The sequence below is a fragment of the Coregonus clupeaformis genome, chromosome 25, assembly GCF_020615455.1.
Source record: "Coregonus clupeaformis isolate EN_2021a chromosome 25, ASM2061545v1, whole genome shotgun sequence".
Classification (NCBI taxonomy): Eukaryota; Metazoa; Chordata; class Actinopteri; order Salmoniformes; family Salmonidae; genus Coregonus; species Coregonus clupeaformis.
In genome coordinates, this window is record NC_059216.1 from 5126933 (window position 1) to 5151282 (window position 24350).

Consider the following 24350-nt stretch of genomic DNA (forward strand, 5'->3'; position numbering starts at 1 on the left):
GATTTCCGCACCTGCATCCCATCAGCAATCTGCACACCTGGTCCTGATCATCACCCTTCTTAGGCTCTGGCCTAACATCCATTCCCTGCCGGATCGTTAGCCATGAACAGTAGGTTTACCAGAGTATCAGTCTTAGAGCCTAGCGTTAGTTTTGTTGTTTTTGCACCTTGTTGGTTTGTTGCTTACTTACCCCCGTTTTGTTCCATCTGCAGTCACCCGTCCGGAACCTTCATCCAACCTCTGCCTGGTGGTCGGCGGCTGCCGACCCAGGATGGGATCAACCACTGCACCCCCAACAACTAATCAACGCCGCCCGCTCTGTTCCCTGGATTATTCAGCATCACTCTTGAACTTGTAAATAAACACTCACCTTCGTTTCAACTTACCTTGTCCTGGTCTGCTTCTGGGTTCTGGCTTAGCAACTCGTGACAGAACGATCCGGCCAGTAATGAACCCAGCGGACCTGGACTCTGTTCGCCATGCCATTACCCAGCAGGAGAAGATGTTGGGCCATCATAGCACGGTACTACAGGAGATCGCGTTGTCAGTTCGGAACCTTTCTACCGGGTCTGACGGAGGTCCAGAACCAACGCAAGTGTCCGGTGGAAGATCCACTACCGGTTTCACCCATCTCGCCTGCCGCTTCTGAAGCTGTGTCCTTCCGTGAGCCCAAGGTTCCGACACCGGATAAATATGAGGGGGAGCTGGGAAGATGCCGTTCCCTTCCTTATGCAGTGTGGATTAGTGTTCGATCTACAGCCCTACTCTTATGCCACAGACAAGGCTAGGATAGCCTTTGTGATTGAGTTGCTGCGTGGTCGAGCGCTGGAGTGGGCTTCAGCCGTTTGGGAACGACAGGATCCCTGCATGGCTTCATACCAGGGGTTCACGGCCGAGATGAGGAAGCTCTTCGACCATTCCGTCCGAGGGAGGGACGCAGCTAGGCGCCTGTTTTCGCTTTCGCCAAGGAACTCGCAGCGTGGCCGACTTCGTGATCGAGTTCAAGACGTTGGCTGTGGAGAGTGGGTGGAATGAGGAGGCTCTGCAAGCGGCCTTTACCAGGGTCTGTCGGAGCAGCTCAAGGATGAGTTGATCTCCTATCCGAGTCTAGTGACCTGGACAGCTTGGTAGCCTTGTCTATTCGGGGTGGATAATCGAGTCCGAGAGCGAAGGAGGGAGAAGCAATGGGCTCCGTCCAACCGATCAGCTTCTCAGGTTCCAGTCGGGTCGTCAAACTGCGCGGCTCGCTAAAGTTGGGAGGACTTTTAGCGAGCCAGTTTCGGCCTCTCAATACCTCTGTCAGACCCCGTTTCCGGCTACCCTTATGAACAGGAATCAGAGCTTAGCGATTAACGCTTTTATCGATTCAGGTGCCGATGGAAGCTTTCTAGATGCCGAGTTGGTGGAACAGCTGGGGCTTTCCAAGGAGCAATTGCCGGAAGCCATTGAAGCTACCACTCTGGACGGCAGTAGTCTGGCACGTATCACGATGAGGACTGAACCGGTTAAGATGCGGTTGTCGGGGAATCATTCTGAGATGATTTCATTCTTCATTCTGCCGTCTTCCCAGGTTCCTCTGGTCCTTGGATACCCCTGGCTGAAGGAACACAATCCCACGTTCGATTGGGTGACGGGCAAGGTAACGAGTTGGAGCCTTGATTGTCATGCTAACTGTCTCAAGACTGCCTGGCCCCATTCGGTTCCCAGTCAGGTGATTGAGGCTAAACCCCCCAGATTTGTCCCTGGTTCCCGAGACATATCACGATTTGGGGAAGTTTTCAGTAAGCAGAAGGCTCTGTCACTCCCTCCCCCACCGACCATATGATTGTGCCATCAACCTGTTCCCTGGAGCTGTCTACCCCAAGGGAAGGTTATACAGTATCTCCCGACCTGAACGTGAGGCTTTGGAGACCTACATCAAGGAGTCCCTAGCTGCTGGTCTCGTTCGTCCCTCGTCATCACCCCCCTGGGGGCAGGATTCTTCTTTGTGGGTAAGAAGGATGGCTCTCTTCGACCGTGTATTGATTATCGGGGGTTGAATGACATCACGGTCAAGAACAAGTATCCCCTGCCCTTGATGAGTTCTGCCTTCGACTCCCTTACAGGGTGCTACGGTGTTCACCAAGCTAGACCCTACGCAATGCGTATCACATGGTCCGGATCAGAGAGGGGGACGAGTGGTTGACGGGTTTCAATACACCGATGGGTCACTTCGAGTATCAGGTGATGCCGTTTGACTGACCAATGCTCCAGCGGTATTCCAGAGTATGGTGAACGACGTCCTGAGAGATATGATCGGTCTCTTTGTGTTTGTTTACCTGGATGACATTCTGATCTTCTCGAAGGAACCTTCCGACCACGTCCAGCATGTCCGGCAGGTTCTGCAGCGATTGTTGGAGAATCGCCTGTTCGTGAAGGCCGAGAAGTGCGAGTTTCACGCCCACACGACATCCTTTCTCGGGTACATCATCTCCAGGGGAGAGATTAGATGGACCAGGAGAAGGTTAGAGCGGTTCTGGAATGGGCCCAGCCCGGTACGAGATTGCAGCTCCAGAGGTTTTTGGGGTTTGCGAATTTCTACCGCAGATTCATCCGGGATTACAGCCGTGTGGCCGCTCCGTTAACTGCCTTGACTTCCAGTATCAGGACCTTCAAGTGGAATCCGGAGGCGGATCGAGCGTTTCTGGATTTGAAGAGGCGATTCACCAACGCACCGATTCTCTCTCAACCGGACACGGCCCGTCAGTTCGTCGTTGAAGTGGACGCGTCTGATGTGGGAGTTGGCGCCATCCTGTCGCAGCGATGCTCCACGGACAGTAAACTCCATCCCTGCGCCTACTACTCTACGTCGCTTTCGCCTGCGGAGAGGAATTACGATGTGGGTAACCGGGAGCTTCTCGCGGTGAAACTTGCCTTGGAGGAGTGGCGCCACTGGTTGGAGGGGGGCGGAGCAACCGTTTATTGTCTGGACTGACCACAAGAATCTTGCTTACGTGCAATCGGCTAAACGCCTCAACTCCCGTCAGGCCAGGTGGGCGTTGTTTTTCGGACGATTCAAGTTTTCCCTGACGTTCCGACCTGGATCTAAGAACGGCAAGGGCGGACGCTTTGTCCCGGATGTTCTCCAAGACGGAGGAGAGTGGGTCCAAGACCGAGACAATTCTCCCCGGAACTGCGTCGTGGGAGCAGTTATGTGGAAGATTGAGGAGGAGGTGCTGGCGGCCCTTCGGACTCAGCCCGGTCCCGGTAACGGTCCACCCGGTCGGTTGTTTGTGCCTGAGTCGGTTCGTCCTGCTGTCTCAAATGGTCCCACGCCAGCAAGATGGCTTGTCACCCTGGCGTGGCTCGGACAATGGCGTTTCTTCGCAGACGTTTTTGGTGGCCTGCCATGGCCGAGGGATACTCGGGTTATGTTGCTGCCTGTCCAGTGTGTGCGCAGAATAAGAGTACCAATCGGCCCAGCTCTGGACTACTTCACCCCCTTCCTATTCCCCGCGACCATGGTCGCATCTGGCCCTGGACTTTGTCACTGGGTTGCCCGCTTCTGAGGGGAACACGGTCGTTCTGACTATCGTGGACAGATTCAGCAAGTTCGCCCACTTTGTGCCTATTGCCAAGCTTCCCTCTGCCTCGAGACGTCCGAGATCCTGGTTAGGGAGGTTTTCAGGGTCCACGGGTTGCCCAGTGATATCGTTTCCGACCGTGGCCCTCAGTTTACCTCTGCTGTCTGGAAGTCCTTCTGTTTGGCCATTGAGCTACAGTCAGTCTCACATCTGGTTTTCACCCCCAATCTAATGGTCAGGCGGGAGAGAGCCAACCAGAAGATGGAATCCACGCTACGCTGTCTGGCCTCTTCCAACCCCACCTCCTGGGTCTCTCAGTTGCCTTGGGTTGAGTATGCCCACAATACTCTCCCTACATCTGCCACTGGGATGTCTCCCTTCCAGTGCCTGTATGGCTACCAACCTCCCTTGTTCCCTTCTCAGGAGAAGGAGCTCTCAGTGCCTTCTGTTCAGGTCCATATTCGTCGTTGCCACCGGACCTGGCATCGGGCCAGAAAAGCACTCCTTAGAGTTTCGGACCGGTATCAGCTCCAGGCGAATCGTCGCCGGATCCCCGCTTCCCACCTACACCATCGGGAGATAGGGTCTGGTTGGCCACACGGGATCTTCCTTTACGGACTGAGTCTAGGAAGTTGTTACCGAAGTTCATTGGTCCGTTTGTGGTGGAGAAGGTGATCAATCCGGTGGCAGTTCGACTCAAACTCCCGAGGACGCTCAGAGTCCATCCCACCTTTCATGTCTCCTGCCTCAAGCCTGTTTTCCTCAGTCCTCTGTTGCCTCCTCCGCCTCCTCCTCCTCCTCCTCGGATGATCGGAGGTGGTCCTGCCTACACGGTGCGTCGCATCATGGATTCCAGACGGCGGGGCCGGGGTTTCCAGTATCTCGTGGACTGGGAGGGGTATGGTCCTGAAGAGAGGAGTTGGATTCCGCGGCGACAGGTCCTAGATGCTGACCTCATCAGTGACTTCTACCGCCTCCATCCTGGCGCTCCGGGAGTCCGCCCGGTGGCGTCTCGTCGGAGGGGGGTACTGTAACGATCCCGGCAGTCTGAGTCGGGTCCTGTCTGTGGACTAGTTGTTATGTTCGTGATCTCCAGTTTCCCGAGGGTTCTGGAACGCTCCGGGGAGCTCTCTTGATTTCCGCACCTGCATCCCATCAGCAATCTGCACACCTGGTCCTGATCATCACCCTTCTTAGGCTCTGGCCTAACATCCATTCCCTGCCGGATCGTTAGCCATGAACAGTAGGTTTACCAGAGTATCAGTCTTAGAGCCTAGCGTTAGTTTTGTTGTTTTTGCACCTTGTTGGTTTGTTGCTTACTTACCCCCGTTTTGTTCCATCTGCAGTCACCCGTCCGGAACCTTCATCCAACCTCTGCCTGGTGGTCGGCGGCTGCCGACCCAGGATGGGATCAACCACTGCACCCCCAACAACTAATCAACGCCGCCCGCTCTGTTCCCTGGATTATTCAGCATCACTCTTGAACTTGTAAATAAACACTCACCTTCGTTTCAACTTACCTTGTCCTGGTCTGCTTCTGGGTTCTGGCTTAGCAACTCGTGACAAATACACACAAATCTAAGTAAAGCAATGGAATTAAGAATATATAAATAAATATATGGACGAGCAATGTCAGAGCGGCATAGACTAAGATACAGTAGAATAGTATAGAATACAGTATATACATACGAGATGAGTAATGCAAGATATGTAAACATTATTAAAGTGACTAGTGTTCCATTTATTAAAGTGGCCAGTGATTTCTAATATATGTATATAGGCAGCAGCCTCTAATGTGCTAGTGAAGGCTATGTAACAGTCTGATGGCCTTGAGATAGAAGCTGTTTTTCAGGCAGTGGCTCGGATGGTTGTTCTCCTTGATGATCTTTTTGGCCTTCCTGTGACATCGGGTGCTGTAGGTGTCCTGGAGGGCGGGTAGTTTGCCCCCGGTGATGCGTTGGGCAGACCGCACCACCCTCTGGAGAGCCCTGCGGTTGCGGGTGGTGTAGTTGCCATACCAGGCTGTGATACAGCCAGACAGGATGCTCTCAATTGTGCATCTGTAAAAGTTTGTGAGGATTTTAGGTGCCAAGCCAAATTTCTTCAGCCTACTGAGGATGAAGAGGCGCTGTTGCGCCTTCTTCACCACACAGTCTATGTGGGTGGACCATTTCATTTTGTCAGTGATGTGTACACCGAGGAACTTGATAACTTTCCACCTTCTCCACTGCGGTCCCGTCGATGTGGATAGGGGGGTGCTCCCTCTGCTGTTTCCTGAAGTCCACGATCATCTCCTTTGTTTTGTTGACGTTGAGTGAGAGGTTATTTTCCTGCCACCGCACTCCCAGAGTCCTCACCTCCTCCCTTTAGACTGTCTCGTCATTGTTGGTTATCAAGCCTACTACTGTTGTGTCGTCTGCAAACTTGATGGTTGAGTTGGAGGTGTACTTGGCCACGCAGTCATGGGTGAACAGGGAGTAAAGGAGGGGGGTGAGCACACCCTTGTGGGGCCACAGTGTTGAGGATCAGCGAAGTGTAGGTGTTGTTTCCTACCTTCACCACCTGGGGGCGGCCCATCAGGAAGTCCAGGACCCAGTTGCACATGGCGGGGTTCAGACCAAGGGCCTCAAGCTTAATGATGACCTTGGAGGGTACTATGGTGTTGAATGCTGAGCTATAGTCAATGAACAGCATTCTTACATACAATTGAAGTTGGAAGTTTACATACACCTTAGCCAAATACATTTAAACTCAGTTTTTCACAATTCCTGACATTTAATCCTTGTAAAAATTCCCTGTCTTAGGTCAGTTAGGATCACCACTTTATTTTAAGAATGTGAAATGGCAGAATAATAGTAGAGAGAATGATCTATTTCAGCTTTCATTTCTTTCATCACATTCCCAGTGGGTCAGAAGTTTACATACACTCAATTAGTATTTGGTAGCATTGCCTTTAAATTGTTTAACTTGGGTCAAACGTTTTGGGTAGCCTTCCACAAGCTTCCCACAATAAGTTGGGTGAACTTTGGCCCATTCCTCCTGACAGAGCTGGTGTAACGGAGTCAGGTTTGTAGGACTCCTTGCTCGCACACGCTTTTTCAGTTCTGCCCACACATTTTCTATAGGATTGAGGTCAGGGCTTTGTGATGGCCACTCCAATACCTTGACTTTGTCCCCATTTTGCCACAACTTTGGAAGTTTGCTTGGGGTCATTGTCGACCAAGCTGGAAGATCCATTTTGCGACCAAGCTTTAACTTCCCAACTGATGTCTTGAGATGTTGCTTCAATATATCCACATCATTTTCCTTCCTCATGATACCATCTATTTTGTGAAGTGCACCAGTCCATCCTGCAGCAAAGCACCCCCACAGCATGGTGCTGCCACCCCTGTGCTTCACGGTTGGGATGGTGTTCTTCGGCTTGCAAGCATGCCCCTTTTTCCTCCAAACATAACAATGGTCATTATGGCCAAACAGTTCTATTTTTGTTTCATCAGACCAGAGGACATTTCTCCAAAAAGTACAATCTTTGTCCCCATGTGCAGTTGCAAACAGTAGTCTGGCGGTTTTGGAGCAGTGGCTTCTTCCTTGCTGAGCGGCCTTTCAGGTTATGTCGATATAGGACTCGTTTTACTGTGGATATAGATACTTTTGTACCTGTTTTCTCCAGCATCTTCACAAGGTCCTTTGCTGTTGTTCTGGGATGGATTTGCACTTTTCGCACCAAAGTACATTCATCTCTAGGAGACAGAACGCGTCTCCTTCCTGAGCGGTGTGACGGCTGCGTGGTCCCATGGTGTTTATACTTGCGTACTATTGTTTGTACAGATGAACGTGGTACCTTCAGGCATTTGGAAATTGCTCCCAAGGATCAACCAGACTTGTGGAGGTCTAAAATTTCGGCTGATTTCTTTTGATTTTCCCATAATGTCAAGCAAAGAGGCACTGAGTTTGAAGGTAGGCCTTGAAATACATCCACAGGTACACCTCCAATTGACTCAAATTATGTCAATTAGCCTATCAGAACCTTCTAAAGCCATGACATCATTTTCTGGAATTTTCCTAGCTGTTTAAAGGCACAGTTAACTTAGTGTATGTAAACTTCTGACCCACTGGAATTGTGATACAGTGAATTATAAGTGAAATAATCTGTCTGTAAACAATTGTTGGAAAAATTACTTGTGTCATGCACAAAGTAGATGTCCTAACCGACTTGCCAAAACTATAGTTTGTTAACAAGAAATTTATGGAGTGGTTGAAAAACGAGTTTTAATGACTCCAACCTAAGTGTATGTAAACTTCTGACTTCAACTGTAGGTATTCCTCTTGTCCAGATGGGATAGGGCAGTGTGCAGTGTAATGACGAGGATAAGTTCATTAGAGTTACCAGCCTCAGAAATTGCAGCCCAAATAAATGCTTCAAAGAGTTCAAGTAACAGACACATCTCAACATCAACTGTTCAGAGGAGACTGCGTGTATCATGCCTTCATGGTCAAATTGCTGCAAAGAAACCACTACTAAAGGACACCAATAAGAAGAAGAGACTTTCTTGGGCCAAGAAACACGAGTCTCCTTTGGTCTGATGAGTCCAAATTTGAGATTTTTGGTTCCAACCGCCGTGTCTTTGTGAGACGCAGAGTAGGTGAACGGATGATCTCCGCATGTGTAGATCCCACCGTGAAGCATGGAGGAGGAGGTGTGATGTGTGGGGGTGCTTTGCTGGTGACACTGTCGTGATTTATTTAGAATTCAAGGCACACTTAACCAGCATGGCTACCACAGCATTCTGCAGCGATACACCATCCCATCTGGTTTGGGCTTAGTGGGACTATCATTTGTTTTTCAACAGGACAATGACCCAAAACACACCTCCAGGCTGTGTAAGGGCTATTTGACCAAGAAGGAAAGTGATGGGTGCTGCATCAGATGACCTGGCCTCCACATTCACCCGACCTCAACACAATTTAGATGGTTAGGGATGAGTTGGACCGCAGAGTGAAAGAAAAGCAGCCAACAAGTGCTCAGCACATGTGGGAACTCCTTCAAGACTGTTGGAAAAACCTTCCAGGTGCAGCTGGTTGAGAGAATGCCAAGAGTGTGCAAAGCTGTCATCAAGGCAAAGGGTGGCTATTTTCAAGAATCTAAAATATATTTTAATGTGTTTAACACTTTTTTGTTATTTCATAGTTTTGATGTCTTCACTATTATTTAACAATGTAGAAAATAGTAAAAATTAAGAAAAACCCTTGAATGAGTAGGTGTTCTAAAACTTTTGACCGGTAGTGTATACATATAGAAGAATAAACAATAAAACACTAAAGTGCACTGTGCCTTTACTAGTCCTGTATTAGCAGACCGATATAAATGTACCGTGGGGAAAACATTTTTTTCAGTATCTCTGCTTTGGCAAAAAAGGTAGTTGTGTAATTAAGAACAGTATCTTGCAGGATTCAATAGTTGGAATTGTAAGAGTTGTTGCCCTGTCCCATTCTCTGTGATCATCATTCTAATGAATCAAGAAATAACAAAACCCTGTCCTCAAACATTTATATCAAAAGGTGCAAAGTTATGGGCAAAGACACAAAACATCAACATCAAATTAAATATTTAAAATAACATGGAAAACAACCACTTTTTGTGCAGTATTAATTTACCATCCTTAATGTTAACAAACCACTTAATGTAAATGTACATTACTGTATTGTACATAGGCTGGTCATCTAGGTTTGTGCCTGTAGACTTTCCATCACGATGAAGAAAAATAATGCACAATACAGTAATTGAGTACATTGAGACATCAAGTCGTTCGTGATGATATGATGTGATGATGTGGCTCAGTTGGTAGAGCATGGCGCTTGCTAGGGTTGTGGGTTCGATTCCCACGGGGGACCTGTACGAAAAAGTATGAAAATGTATGCACTCACGACTGTAAGTCGCTCTGGATAAGAGCGTCTACTAAAATGTAAAAGGAATGAATAGACCATTTCAGTTTTCACATAGAAATAATTTGCATTTGAAAAGTATTTCAAGAAACCGGAGAACATATCAAGCAAGTATTTTCATATTCCACAAGTATTATCAGATTAACTGTTTAATTATCAGACTGAAGTTACAAATGCTGGTAAACATTAAAACACAAAAGTAGTGCACTAGGCCTTTACTAGTCCTGTATTAGCAGACCGATAAAGACGTACAGTGAGGGAAAAAAGTATTTGATCCCCTGCTGATTTTGTAAGTTTGCCCACTGACAAAGACATGATCAGTCTATAATTTTAATGGTAGGTTTATTTGAACAGTGAGAGACAGAATAACAACAACAAAATCCAGAAAAATGCATGTCAAAAATGTTATAAATTGATTTGTATTTTAATGAGGGAAATAAGTATTTGACCCCTCTGCAAAACATGACTTAGTACTTTGTGGCAAAACCCTTGTTGCCAATCACAGAGGTCAGACGTTTCTTGTAGTTGGCCACTAGGTTTGCACACATCTCAGGAGGGATTTTGTCCCACTCCTCTTTGCAGATCTTCTCCAAGTCATTAAGGTTTCGAGGCTGACGTTTGGCAACTCGAACCTTCAGCTCCCTCCACAGGTTTTCTATGGGATTAAGGCCTGGAGACTGGCTAGGCCACTCCAGGACCTTAATGTGCTTCTTCTTGAGCCACTCCTTTGTTGCCTTGGCCGTGTGTTTTGGGTCATTGTCATGCTGGAATACCCATCCACTACCCATTTTCAATGCCCTGGCTGAGGGATGGAGGTTCTCAACCAAGATTTGACGGTACATGGCCCCGTCCATCGTCCCTTTGATGCGGTGAAGTTGTCCTGTCCCCTTAGCAGAAAAACACGCCCAAAGCATAATGTTTCCACCTCCATGTTTGACGGTGGGGATGGTGTTCTTGGGGTCATAGGCAGCATTCCTCCTCCTCCAAACACGGCGAGTTGAGTTGATGGCACAGAGCTCGATTTTGGTCTCATCTGACCACAACACTTTCACCCAGTTCTCCTCTGAATCATTCAGATGTTCATTGGCAAACTTCAGACGGGCCTCTATATGTGCTTTCTTGAGCAGGGTGACCTTGCGGGCGCTGCAGGATTTCAGTCCTTCACGGCGTAGTGTGTTACCAATTGTTTTCTTGGTGACTATGGTCCCAGCTGCCTTGAGATCATTGACAAGATCCTCCCGTGTAGTTCTGGGCTGATTCCTCACCGAGATTGACAGATATTTTGTTTCTTCCATTTGCGAATAATCGCACCAACTGTTGTCACCTTCTCACCAAGCTGCTTGGCGATGGTCTTGTAGCCCATTCCAGCCTTGTGTAGGTCTACAATCTTGTCCCTGACATCCTTGGAGAGCTCTTTGGTCTTGGCCATGGTGGAGAGTTTGGAATCTGATTGATTGATTGCTTCTGTGGACAGGTGTCTTTTATACAGGTAACAAACTGAGATTAGGAGCACTCCCTTTAAGAGTGTGCTCCTAATCTCAGCTCGTTACCTGTACAAAAGACACCTGGGAGCCAGAAATCTTTCTGATTGAGAGGGGGTCAAATACTTATTTCCCTCATTAAAATGCAAATCAATTTATAACATTTTTGAAATGCGTTTTTCTGGATTTTCTTGTTGTTAATCTGTCTCTCACTGTTCAAATAAACCTACCATTAAAATTATAGACTGATCATGATTTTGTCAGTGGGCAAACGTACAAAATCAGCAGGGGATCAAATACTTTTTTCCCTCACTGTATGTAGCGTGGGCATATATACATACACTGCTCAAAAAAATAAAGGGAACACTAAAATAACACATCCTAGATCTGAATGAATGAAATAATCTTATTAAATACTTTTTTCTTTACATAGTTGAATGTGCTGACAACAAAATCACACACAAATTATCAATGGAAATCAAATTTATCAACCCATGGAGGTCTGGATTTGGAGTCACCCTCAAAATTAAAGTGGAAAACCACACTACAGGCTGATCCAACTTTGATGTAATGTCCTTAAAACAAGTCAAAATGAGGCTCAGTAGTGTGTGTGGCCTCCACGTGCCTGTATGACCTCCCTACAACGCCTGGGCATGCTCCTGATGAGGTGGCGGATGGTCTCCTGAGGGATCTCCTCCCAGACCTGGACTAAAGCATCCGCCAACTCCTGGGCAGTCTGTGGTGCAACGTGGCGTTGGTGGATGGAGCGAGATATGATGTCCCAGATGTGCTCAATTTGATTCAGGTCTGGGGAACAGGCGGGCCAGTCCATAGCATCAATGCCTTCCTCTTGCAGGAACTGCTGACACACTCCAGCCACATGAGGTCTAGCATTGTCTTGCATTAGGAGGAACCCAGGGCCATCCAGCATATGGTCTCACAAGGGGTCTGAGGATCTCATCTCGGTACCTAATGGCAGTCAGGCTACCTCTGGCGAGCACATGGAGGGCTGTGCGGCCCCCCAAAGAAATGCCACCCCACACCATGACTGACCCACCGCCAAACCGGTCATGCTGGAGGATGTTGCAGGCAGCAGAACGTTCTCCACGGCGTCTCCAGACTCTGTCACGTCTGTCACGTGTTCAGTGTGAACCTGCTTTCATCTGTGAAGAGCACAGGGCGCCAGTGGCGAATTTGCCAATCTTGGTGTTCTCTGGCAAATGCCAAACGTCCTGCACGGTGTTGGGCTGTAAGCACAACCCCCACCTGTGGACGTCGGGCACCTCATACCACCCTCATGGAGTCTGTTTCTGACCGTTTGAGCAGACACATGCACATTTGTGGCCTGCTGGAGGTCATTTTGCAGGGCTCTGGCAGTGCTCCTCCTGCTCCTCCTTGCACAAAGGCGGAGGTAGCAGTCCTGCTGCTGGGTTGTTGCCCTCCTACGGCCTCCTCCACGTCTCCTGATGTACTGGCATGTCTCCTGGTAGCGCCTCCATGCTCTGGACACTGCGCTGACAGACACAGCAAACCTTCTTGCCACAGCTCGCATTGATGTGCCATCCTGGATGAGCTGCACTACCTGAGCCACTTGTGTGGGTTGTAGTCTCCGTCTCATGCTACCACTAGAGTGAAAGCACCGCCAGCATTCAAAAGTGACCAAAACATCAGCCAGGAAGCATAGGAACTGAGAAGTGGTCTGTGGTCACCACCTGCAAAACCAGTCCTTTATTGGGGGTGTCTTGCTAATTGCCTATAATTTCCACCTATTGTCTATTCCATTTGCACAACAGCATGTGCAATTTATTGTCAATCAGTGTTGCTTCCTAAGTGGACAGTTTGATTTCACAGAAGTGTGATTGACTTGGAGTTACATTGTGTTGTTTAAGTGTTCCCTTTATTTTTTTGAGCAGTGTATTTTTGTAGGTTGAATTTATGTTTACTTATTTATTTATATTATTTTAGATAGAAATACGGTTCAATAAATAAAGGCTTTAATTTTCTTACAAATAAAGGCTTTACCTTTCTTTCAAATAAAGGCTTTACTTTTTCTAAAACGTAAATTGGTTCAATAGTTGCTGAAAAACGAATGAAAAACCCTGTGACAACCAACCCCATACTGTGTGAAAACCAACCCTGGTCTCCCCTACAAGATTAGGGATATACAGAAGGTCTACAGGGCGTGTGATTCACAAAATGGCACACAAGGCATAACAATTGTAAAGTACAGTACATGATCCAAAGGTGTGTTGTAGTGTATGCCCTCTGGGAAGTGTTATGAAAATGTGAGAGAGAGTACATGCCTGTGAATCATCCAGAGCTTCAACCAAATACAACGCTCAATTAGACTTGATGAATCATGCTTTGTTATTAATGTCAAAATCCTCGCTTGTGGTTTGGGTGATTGGTAGCTGCTAGCTAACTCTCTTCCCCCTTCCCAGCTATCTGTTGAATGGGGCTGGGGCTGTCAAGAGTCAATTATCTTAGTCGGTATTCAGAGTAAACTATCCCTTTAAAGATGGTATAGTGCAGGGGTATTCAACTCTTACCCTACGAGGTCCGGAGCCTGCTAGTTTTCTGTTCTACCTGATAATTAATTGCACACACCTGGTGTCCCAGGTCTAAATCAGTCCCTGATCAGAGGGGAACAATGAAAAAATGCAGTGGAACTGGCTTTGAGGTCCAGAGTTGAGTTTGAAGGGTATAGTGTGTTTGAAACAAGAACACTTACCCCCAGATGGACAAAGAGGTTCGAAGTTGTTTTTGCTAAACATCCAACTTGCTGTTTGCAATGTTTTTTGGGGAGGGATTTATTTTTTCCTCACAAAAGTAGTGCACTGGGCCCAGTTGCATAAAACATCTTAAGTGTTTCCCTTAAGGAATAATTGTATCCATACTTAATAGAGCACTTAAGGGACCTCATCGGCACCCTTAACATTTTAACTTAATTTAAGGAGGAAATTCGCCTTAAAATGTTTTAAAGTTAAGGAAACTTTAAGGGAAAAGACAAGGGGGGAATTAACTTAAGATGTTTTATGCAACCGGGCCCTGGGCCTTAACTAGTCCTTTATTAGTGGACCAATATAGCCGTTTTTGCTTTTCATTTTTTCAGCAGAATGTTCAGATAGAAATGTATTGATCAAATATGACTGTCAGATAGATTGGAATAGTATAGAAGATTGTGTTTTCTATTCATTATATTTCTATCTTCAACATGCAGTTCCAGATACAGCCAATCCAAAAGTTTCTGAGAAGTAGTCACTTCCTGAGATCTGTATTCAAATATTTTGTTTAAGTAGTTGGTTTCTCAGATATGTATTCAAATAGTTTTAAAAAGTAGTCACTTTCAGAGATCTGTATTCAAATAGTTTTAAAAAGTAGTTATATTTGGGATATGTATTCAAAAAGTTTTTGTCAAAATAACACTTTCCACAAAGCATAGTTAAAACTATAGTTATCCCAGGCCTGGCGTGGGGTTCTCTCTTGGTAAGAACATTCCGTCTTCCAGGTATATAGTCTCATTAATAGAGCTGGCACCATGACCTTTGACATGTGATGCAGTGCTGGGTTTACCATGGACCTCTGCCAGGCTGCAGGTTCAACAACTAGACTGTCTGTCCAAAGACCAAACCACTGGACTGCCAGCATTTGACAAAACAGCGGGCTGTTCAGACTGTCAATAGTTATAACCCCTGTTCCATATCCTCAGCATGGAAACGTAAGTGACTCAGCCCATTCTTTTATGTTCTGTATGTAAATAAATATTTATTTGAGATTTTTGGGAAGGAATCTGTTGTAATATTTTTGTTTAAATATTAAATATTGATTTAATATTCAAACTGCATTATATATTTATAAAGATGAATAGCAATAAAACAATTTTTCCCTTCATCTGAATGTTGAGTTCTACAGTCTTGGTCTCATATTGAGGTTTGTGATGATGTGAAATGTCAAGTGTAGTATGGGCTGTAATTAAGAGTTATCCCACCCAGGCCTGACTGGATTGTTTTAGATCAAGCTATAAGTATGGAACTGACCTAAATAGGAATTGACCCTCAGCAACTTCAGGTGAAAGACTTTATTGGATGAGTTTCCTGGGCATGTGCTGAAATGAACGTCTTTACTCTGAATTAATGTGAGTGGGCCTGTTTTGGTGTGTGAATGGAAATGAAAACCTAACCAATGCCTGTCCTCAGTTGGTAGCTGTGCGGTTGGTACCTGTGCTGTTGGTAGCTGTGCGGTTGGTACCTGTGCTATCCACTCTGACACTGATTAACGTGCTGATGGCCTGTTTGTCCCAGCCTACAGTGCCATCAGAAAGTATTCACAAGCATTTACTTTTTCCACATTTTGTTGTGTTACAGCCTGAATTTAAAATGGATTAAATTGAGATTTTCTGTCACTGGCCTACACACAATACCCCGTAATGTCAAAGTGGAAGTATGTTTTTAGAAATATTTACAAATTCATTTAAAAGGAAAAGCGGAAATGTCTTGAGTCAATAAAGTATTCAACCCCTTTGTTATGGCAAGCCAACATAAGTTCAGGAGTAAACATTTGCTTAACAAGTAACATAATAAGTGTGTGCAATAATAGTGTTTAACATGATTTTTGAATGACTACCTCATCTCTGCACCCCACAAATACAATGATCTGTAAGGTCCCTCAGTCGAGCAGTGAATTTCAAACACTGATTCAACCACAAAGGGGTTGTGCATGTCTGCCTTCACCAGGTTTTCCAATGCCTCGCAAAGATTTACCCATTGGTTAAAAAATAAAAGAATTGGGGGAAAAAAGCAGATGTTGAAAATCCCTATTCATTACACTATGGATGGTGTATCAATACACCCAGTCACTGCAAAGATACAGGCGTCCACTCTAACTCTGTTCACAGGAGGAAGGAAACCGCTCAGGGATTTCACCATGAGGCCAATGGTGACTTTAAAACAGTTACAGAGTTTAATGGCTTTGATAGGAGAAAACTGAGGATTGATCAACAACATTGTAGTTACTCCACAGTGCTAACTTAATTGACAGAGTGAACAGAAGGAAGCCTGTACAGAATAAAAATATTCCAAAACATGCATCCTGTTTGCAATAAGGCACTAAACTAATACTGCAAACAAATGTGGCAAAGCAATTAACTTTGTTATTTTTGGGGCAAATCCAATACAACACATTACTGAGTATCTCTCTACATATTTTCAAGCATAGTGGTGGCTGCACCCTGTTATGGGTATGCTTGTAATCGTTAAGGACTTGGGAGTTTTTCTTGATAAAAAATACTTAGAACGGAGCTAAGCACAGGCAAAATCCTAGAGGAAATCTTGGTTCAGTCAGCTTTCCACCAGACACTGGGAGATGAATTCACCTTTCAGCAGGACAACAACCTAAAATACAAGGCCAAATCTACACTGGATTTGCTTAATAAGAAGACAGTGAATATTCCAGAGTGGCCGAGTTACAGTTTTGACTATGGCAGGAATTGAAAATGGTTGTCAAGCAATGATCAACAACCAATTTGACAGAGCTTGAAGAATTTTGAAAAGAATAATGGATCAATATTGTACAGTCCAAGTGTGCAAAGCTCTGAGACTTACCCAGAAAGACTCACAGCTGTATACACTGCCGAAGGTGATTCTAACATGTATTGACTCAGGGGTATTTCTGTATTTAATTTTCAAAACAGTAGAAAAAAAATCTAAAAACATGTTTTCATTTTGTCACTATGGCCTATTGTGTGTAGATGTGTGAGAAAAAAAATCTATTGAACCCATTTTGAATTCAGACTGTAACACAACAAAATGTGAAATAAGTCAAGGGGTATGAATACTTTCTGAAAGCACTGTATGTACAGCCTTACGCAAGGCCTGCACATCCAGTACATACCACATACCATATATACAGAACACATCTACTTACACACATAAAAATGCACACTTTTCCCAATTTTAATATACCATGTTACTTGATGTTGCACCTATTTATTTTTCATGTGTTTCTCCTGATCTGATCAGGCTTGTTATCAGTCTGATGCAGGTGCACCGTTTTCTTTCTGTACAACATGTTCTGTTATTTGGATATGATTATTCTCATGTTTCTGTCTTCCATCCTGCCTTAATTACACTGTTAGAAGAAGGCGTGTCCCTATAAGTGCACTGGAGTGGCAACAGTAAAAGTAACTGGTAGTCTAGACAAGGTTTGAGACCAAATTAAATACATTCATGCGTCTTTCGTGTTGCATCTGTCCTTTTACAGGCTCAATGTGAGCAGGATATATTACAACTATTTACTACTCAGGGTTTGCAATTGAAACTGTTCTAACTCTGAGCAATGTCAACAATCATTTTCTTCAAATAAACAGCTATGATCATGTAGTTTTTGTTGAGTATGTATGAAGAGTGAACACAACATTATTTTGTTGAGTGACTGTGTGCACTTGAGAATATCTATGTGGTATTTGAGTGTGACTCTGTATACACTCTCCATCCCTCTCTCCATCCCTCCCTCCATCCCTCTCTCCATCCCTCTCTCCATCCCTCTCTCCATCCCTCCCTCCATCCCTCTCTCCATCCCTCCCTCCATCCCTCTCTCCATCCCTCTCTCCATCCCTCTCTCCATCCCTCCCTCCATCCCTCTCTCCATCCCTCCCTCCATCCCCCTCTCCATCCCTCCCTCCATCCCTCTCTCCATCCCTCCCTCCATCCCTCTCTCCATCCCTCCCTCCATCCCTCTCTCCATCCCTCCCTCCATCCCTCTCTCCATCCCTCCCTCCCTCCATCCCTCTCTCCATCCCTCCCTCCATGCTGCAGTAGGACTTCGCTCTGACTGGTCCCAGTGAGGGATGCAATAGACAGCAGCAGCCACAACATCAGCCCAACGTCCGCCCAACGTTATCCCCAGTATGGCCTGTTCTCCTGAGAGTGGGACAGACATTTCTTCCCTGCTCCAGCTCCAGGATGTGGGCTCCAGCAAGGCCCAAGAGAGGGGGAGCTCCCCGGGACTCCTGCCCACCCTCTACAGCCCCCCGAGCGGCATGGAGGGCCGTACATTCTGCATCCCCTCTCCCTACACAGACAACAGCCATGATTACAGCCACAGCCACGGACCCCTAGCCTTCTACAACCCCTCTATGCTTGGCTACAGCAGACCACCTATCTCCGACAGCCCCTCTCTATGTCCCCCCCTCAGTCCCTCTCTCTTCTGGCCCCCCCATGGCCACGGCCAGCACAACATGCCCTCGCTGACCCTGCACTGCCCCCAGCCCCTGGTGTACAGTGAGCATAACCACCATGCCCCCTGGGTGGAGCCTAAACCCCACGGCCTCAGCCCCAGCAGGTAACTACAACACCTGTCTTATTTGACCTTTTCTTGTCTCCTATAGCACCTCAGATGGGTAAACAATAGGAGACAGCCTCTTAGCAAAACTGAGGCTCCTACTTTGGAGTTTGTTTGTTAAACATTGTGATTGACGTTCCTTCTCATAGCCCTCTACTCCACCCTACCAAGCTGCTGGGGAAGAGACTGGAGGACGGAGAGGAAGTGAACTCCGCCCCAGCCAGCTGTGTGGTGGTGAAGGCAGACATGCACTTCTGTGCCGTGTGTCATGACTACGCTTCGGGCTACCACTACGGTGTGTGGTCTTGTGAGGGCTGCAAGGCCTTTTTCAAGAGGAGCATCCAAGGTAGGACCACTAGGGGAGCTGTGTGGTGTCATTACCATGTCTACCCTAGGGACTGGGGTCATGGTGGCCACCCTCTGTCTCAGTGCCCTGTAGGGTCTGATCTGATCACTGTGTTCTGTGCTAAGACCTCATCAGGTCTGCCACTCCCAAAAATATATGAAAAAATATATATAATTTTCTGGATGGTAAAATGTTTTCAGTGTAAACTTAAACAACTCAAACCAGATATAAAGTATGTAGCAAAGATAATGGAGCTGTATATTTTTTTTTAAATAAGATCATCTTTGAGAACTAACAATCACCAAATTAAAAACTAGACAGTCAGGGAGAATCAAAAATTCCCCAAATGTCATGGCATGGGGCCCCCATTGATTTTGTTATAATGTTTGAGTCACTCAGATAGCATAAGAAAATGTGTAGAATTGCAAGAAACTAGCTTTAAAACAGCAACCTTTAGTCTCTGCCGCCAAGATGAGGGCCTCTAAAATGTATGTCGGAGACAGTGCCATTGGCCACTACCACGCCAAATTGGACAGCGCTGCTGAAAGAAATCCTAGAGGGAACGCTGAATAAGGTTGATCGGATGTGATGTATAGTACATACATGTAATATCTCCTACTGTCTCCATCTATCTCATCTAGGCCACAATGATTATATTTGTCCAGCGACTAACCAGTGCACTATCGACAAGAACCGCCGTAAAAGCTGCCAGGCCTGCCGCCTACGCAAGTGTTATGAAGTTGGCATGATGAAGTGTGGTAGGCAGCCGTCTTCCTTATCTAGTCTCTCCCCTTAGTTGTGTTGTGAAACCTAACCTTATGTAGTCAATAGAACATTTGGCAAGAGATACTGTGAGCTTGTAGAGGTACAGTATCTGTAGGAGTGAAACCTCTCTGTTGCTTGTCTGTGTTGTTGTCCAGGTGTGAGGCGAGAGCGCTGCAGTTACCGGGGGGCAAGGCACCGGCGTGTACCTCAGGGGCGGGGGGCGCCAGGCGGGCTGGTGGGGGTAGGGGCCAGGGCCCAGATGCGTCTGGATGGGGGCTCCCACCCTCAGCTGGAGGTGCAGCACTCGTCCCTGACCCCAGAACAGCTGATCTCCTGCATCATGGAGGCGGAGCCCCCAGAGATCTACCTGATGGAGGACCTGAAGAAGCCCTTCACTGAGGCCAGCATGATGATGTCACTCACCAACCTGGCCGACAAGGAGTTGGTCCTCATGATCAGCTGGGCCAAGAAGATCCCTGGTGAGACACCTGGAGGGTGTGTGTGTGTGTGTGTGCGCGTGCGTGCGTGCCTGCCTGCCTGCCTGCCTGCCTGCCTGCCTGCCTGCCTGCCTGCCTGCCTGCCTGTCTGTCTGTCTGTCTGTCTGTCTGTCTGTCTGTCTGTCTGTCTGTCTGTCTGTCTGTCTGTCTGTCTGTCTGTCTGTCTGTCTGTCTGTCTGTCTGTCTGTCTGTCTGTCTGTCTGTCTGTCTGTCTGTCTGTCTGTCTGTCTGTCTGTCTGTCTGTCTGTCTGTCTGTCTGCCTGCCTGCCTGCCTGCCTGCCTGCCTGCCTGCCTGCCTGCCTGCCTGCCTGCCTGCCTGTCTGTCTGTCTGTCTGTCTGTCTGTCTGTCTGTCTGTCTGTCTGTCTGTGTGTGTGTGTGTGTGTGTGTGTGTGTGTGTGTGTGTGTGTGTGTGTGTGTGTGTGTGTGTGTGTGTGTGTGTGTGTGTGTGTGTGTGTGTGTGTGTGTGTGTGTGTGTGTGTGTGTGTGTGTGTGTGTGTGTGTGTGTGTGTGTGTGTGTGTGCCTGTCTGTCTGTCATTCTGTCTGTGTGCGTGCAGCATATGTGCAAGGCTGGGTTGTGTCCCAGGTCTATATGTGAGATAGGTACAGTACCAGTCAAAAGTTTGGACACAGCTACTCATTCAAGGGTTTTTCTTTATTTTTACTATTTTCTACATTGTAGAATAATAGTGAAGACATTACAACTATGAAATAACACATATGGAATCATGTAGTAACCAAAAAAGTGTTCAACAAAATCAAAATATATTTTATATTTGAGATTCTTCAAAGTAGCCACCCGTTGCCTTGATGACAGCTTTGCACACTCTTGGCATTATCTCAACCAGCTCCATGAGGTAGTCACCTGGAATGCATTTCAATTAACATGTGTGCCTTCTTAAAAGTTAATTTGTGGAATTTATTTCTATCTTAATGCGTTTGAGCCATCAGTTGTGTTGTGACAAGGTAGGGATGGTATACAGAAGATAGCCCTATTTGGTAAAAGACCAAGTCCATATTATGGCAAGAACAGCTCAAATAAGCAAAGAGAAATGACAGTCCATCATTACTTTAAGACATGAAGGTCAGTCAATCCGGAACATATCAAGAACTTTGAACATTTCTTCAAGCGCAGTCGCAAAAACCATCAAGCGCTATGATAAAACTGGCTCTCATGAGGACCGCCACAAGAAAGGAAGACCCAGAGTTACCTCTGCTGCAGAGGATAAGATCATTAGATTTAACTGCACCTCAGATTGCAGCCCAAATACATTTTTCACAGTTCAAGTAACAGACACATCTCAACATCAACTGTTCAGAGGAGACTGCGTGAATCAGGCCTTCATGGTCGAATTGCTGCAAAGAAACCACTACTAAAAGACACCAATAAGAAGAAGAGATTTGCTTGGACCAAGAAATACGAGCAATGGACATTAGACCAGTGGAAATCTGTTCTTTGGTCTGATGAGTCCAAATTTGAGATTCTTGGTTCCAACCGCGTGTCTTTGTGAGACGCAGAGTAGGTGAATGGATGATCTCCGCATGTGTGGTTCCCACCGTGAAGCATGGAGGAGGAGGTGTGAGGAGGAGTTGTGATAGTGTGGGGGTGCTTTGCTGGTGACACTGTCAGTGATTTATTTAGAATTCAAGGCAAACTTAACCAGCATGGCTACCACAGCATTCTGCAGCGATACACCATCCCATCTTGTTTGCGCTTAGTGGGACTATCATTTGTTTTTCAACAGGACAATGACCCAACACACCTCCAGGCTGTGTAAGGGCTATTTGACCAGTAAGGAGAGTGATGGAGTGCTGCATCAGATGACCTGGCCTCCACAATCAACCGACCTCAACCCAATTGAGATGGTTTGGGATGAATTGGACCGCAGAGTGAAGGAAAAGCAGCCAACAAGTGCTCAGCATATGTGGGAACTCCTTCAAGATGGTTGGAAAAGCAGTCCTCATGAAGCTGGTTGAGAGAATGCCAAGATTGTGCAAAGCTGTCATCAAGGCAATGGGTGGCTACTTTGAAGAATCTCAAATATAAAATATATTTTGATTTGTTGAACACTTTTTTGGTTACTACATGATTCCATATATGTGATTTCATAGTGTTGATGTCTTCACTATTATTCTACAATGTAGAAAATAGTAAAAATAAAGAAAATCCCTGGAATGAGTAGGTGTGGCCAAACTTTTGACTGGTACTGTATATGTCTAAAGAAAGAAAGACTAGCTGTCTGGCTGTAAACCCTTCACACCCTACCCTACTTGTATATTTAACTAAACGTGTTCAGTACTGTAGTAGTTGGCCCTTAGCCTTCTCGTTATGCCACAGACAGTACTGCAGCCAGGCACACGGCTGTCTAGTCCTGTTGGACAGAATATCACACAGGCCATGAAGGGGTTACTACTCCTCTCCTCTCTACCCTGCTGGAAAGCATTGTTCCCTCCTCACTCAGGGAGGTGAGCCCAGCAGGTGCCCTCTCAGGGGAGAGGGAACTGAGTTCACACACTCTCTTGTCTGAGATGGGGTTTTGGGGGTTTGGTGAAAGAAGGAGATGTGACAATTAGCTTGTATTGTCTGCTATAAAGAAGAACAAAAACTCAACAGACTAGATATGCATTGTGGATTTTTGTTTCATCATTGCAAGGTGCCTCAGTATTCGGCTTTGTTCCAATGTCCATCCTTCAGTACTTGTACCAACTAAGACTGCTGGGAGCTTGTGGTGTCCCTAGTGTGTGAGAGCTCGACTATTCATTTAATCTGTCCTTTATTAGTCCCTCTAAAGTTAGGGGTCCTTTAGTTCTTTGTATGTTCTCAGGTTCCCGGACTCAGTCCTAGTAAAGCTATACAATAGCTACAGTGAACAATGAACACTCATTTCCCCCACTTTCTTTTCATCTGTGTGTGTGTGCGTGTGTGTGTGCATGCACGCGAGCGTGTGCGTTTGTGTGTACTACAGGCTTTGTAGAGCTGAGTCTGACGGACCAGGTGCACCTGTTGGAGTGTTGCTGGCTGGAGGTGCTGATGCTGGGTCTGATGTGGAGGTCTGTCGACCACCCTGGGAAACTCATCTTCTCACCAGACCTAAAGCTCAACAGGTACAACTGCTTATGCTTTACTACTAAGCTCCAAAATACAGTATACTGGTATAAGATTAAATATCACGTCTTCAAGTAAAGTAGTTTGACATAATGAATTTCCTGTCAAATCAAATCAACTTTTATTTGTTACATACACGTGTTTAGCAGATGTTATAGCGGGTGTAGCGAAATGCTTGTGGTTTTCAATTATGTTAGAATAGCCCATAAATGAAAGTATCTTGGTCAGTATTAAGTTCATCCTTTTTTATCTAGAAAATACCAAACTATGCAAAATAATTGTTTTTAAATCATGTTTTTTTTAACTATTTGTCCAGTTAAAAGCATGTGTTTTAATATGTGGTGTTGTGTTAGAAAGACAGGCCTTGGGGTTGCCTCTCCTTTTTCACTGGTCACTCCCACAGGCTCAGGCTCATTAGCTTTCACCAATACGCCTGGCAAAGAATGCTCTCACATTCTCAGTACCCTCTGGGACCAGCATTATTCACTATGTCTGTGTGCGTGGGTACTGATAAGAATGATAGTGTTACAGTGTGTTCTCCCTAAAAATTGCTGAAGTTAACCTCCCATAAATCTATGAGCTATCTGAAAATGCAATAATACCGATATCAATGTTTGCTTCAAACATACAGAATATTTTCAAATTTAAGTTAAAATTGTGAGTTTTGTTTGACTTTGAACTTAGGCAATATCAAAGTCTGACTTTGCTGACAAAGCTCATTTTTGAATTGTCAGTAAACAAAAGTTTTGTGTCCATAAATCACACGTCCCACTTTGTTTGTCAGAATTATACATGTGTATAATAAGCCTAAAAAACTTTAACGTTGGGGTTTGTTAAGCATTGAATGTCGGTTATTTAGCTGTAGTTCTGGTGTTGGGTGAATCTGATCAGTCCAGAAGGTTAGAGGATTTATTGGCCTTGAGGAGAATGATCTCACCCCTGAGACTAAGATACAGTATACTGGATGTGTGAGTGCTTGTACTACTTGTCTATATGTGAGTGTGTGTGCTACTAACTTGTCTAAGGAGGTGTGTGGCTTTTGAATACAGCAGGTGTGCACATGTGCTCCTATATTTATTTGCCTATCTTTGAGTTTACGTGTCTGAAGCCTTATGCCAGTGTACGTGTCTGTGAGTGTGTGTTTTGTTGTGTGGGTTGGTGTGGTTGAGTAGTGTTTCACCTTTTCCACTACCACGGCGACTATCACTATAGGCTTAGCTAACCTTGACGTGTTCCCATAACATGGGACTTATTGTTCACAGTCCTCTGGCCATTGTGTGGCTTTGGCACTGTCTCCTGAGGCTGCCATGAA

At 45.9% G+C, this 24350-nt stretch overlaps 1 protein-coding gene across 4 annotated transcripts in view; it reads left to right on the forward strand.

Annotated features, from left to right (window-relative positions):
* Nucleotides 1-24350, forward strand: part of esr2b (estrogen receptor 2b) — a 35603-nt gene that overhangs the window by 6481 nt on the left and 4772 nt on the right. For 2 of the 4 annotated variants that reach the window (XM_041847799.1, XM_041847795.2), the window contains exons 2-6: nt 17800-18325; nt 18475-18671; nt 19313-19429; nt 19592-19915; nt 22899-23037. In XM_041847799.1, the coding sequence (XP_041703733.1) occupies nt 17892-18325; nt 18475-18671; nt 19313-19429; nt 19592-19915; nt 22899-23037 (1211 nt within the window). In that variant the 5' untranslated portion in view covers nt 17800-17891. Of the gene's footprint in view, nt 1-14566; nt 14706-17799; nt 18326-18474; nt 18672-19312; nt 19430-19591; nt 19916-22898; nt 23038-24350 lie in introns of those variants that run through there. The other 2 variants (XM_041847796.2, XM_041847798.2) reach the window with 2 other exon arrangements.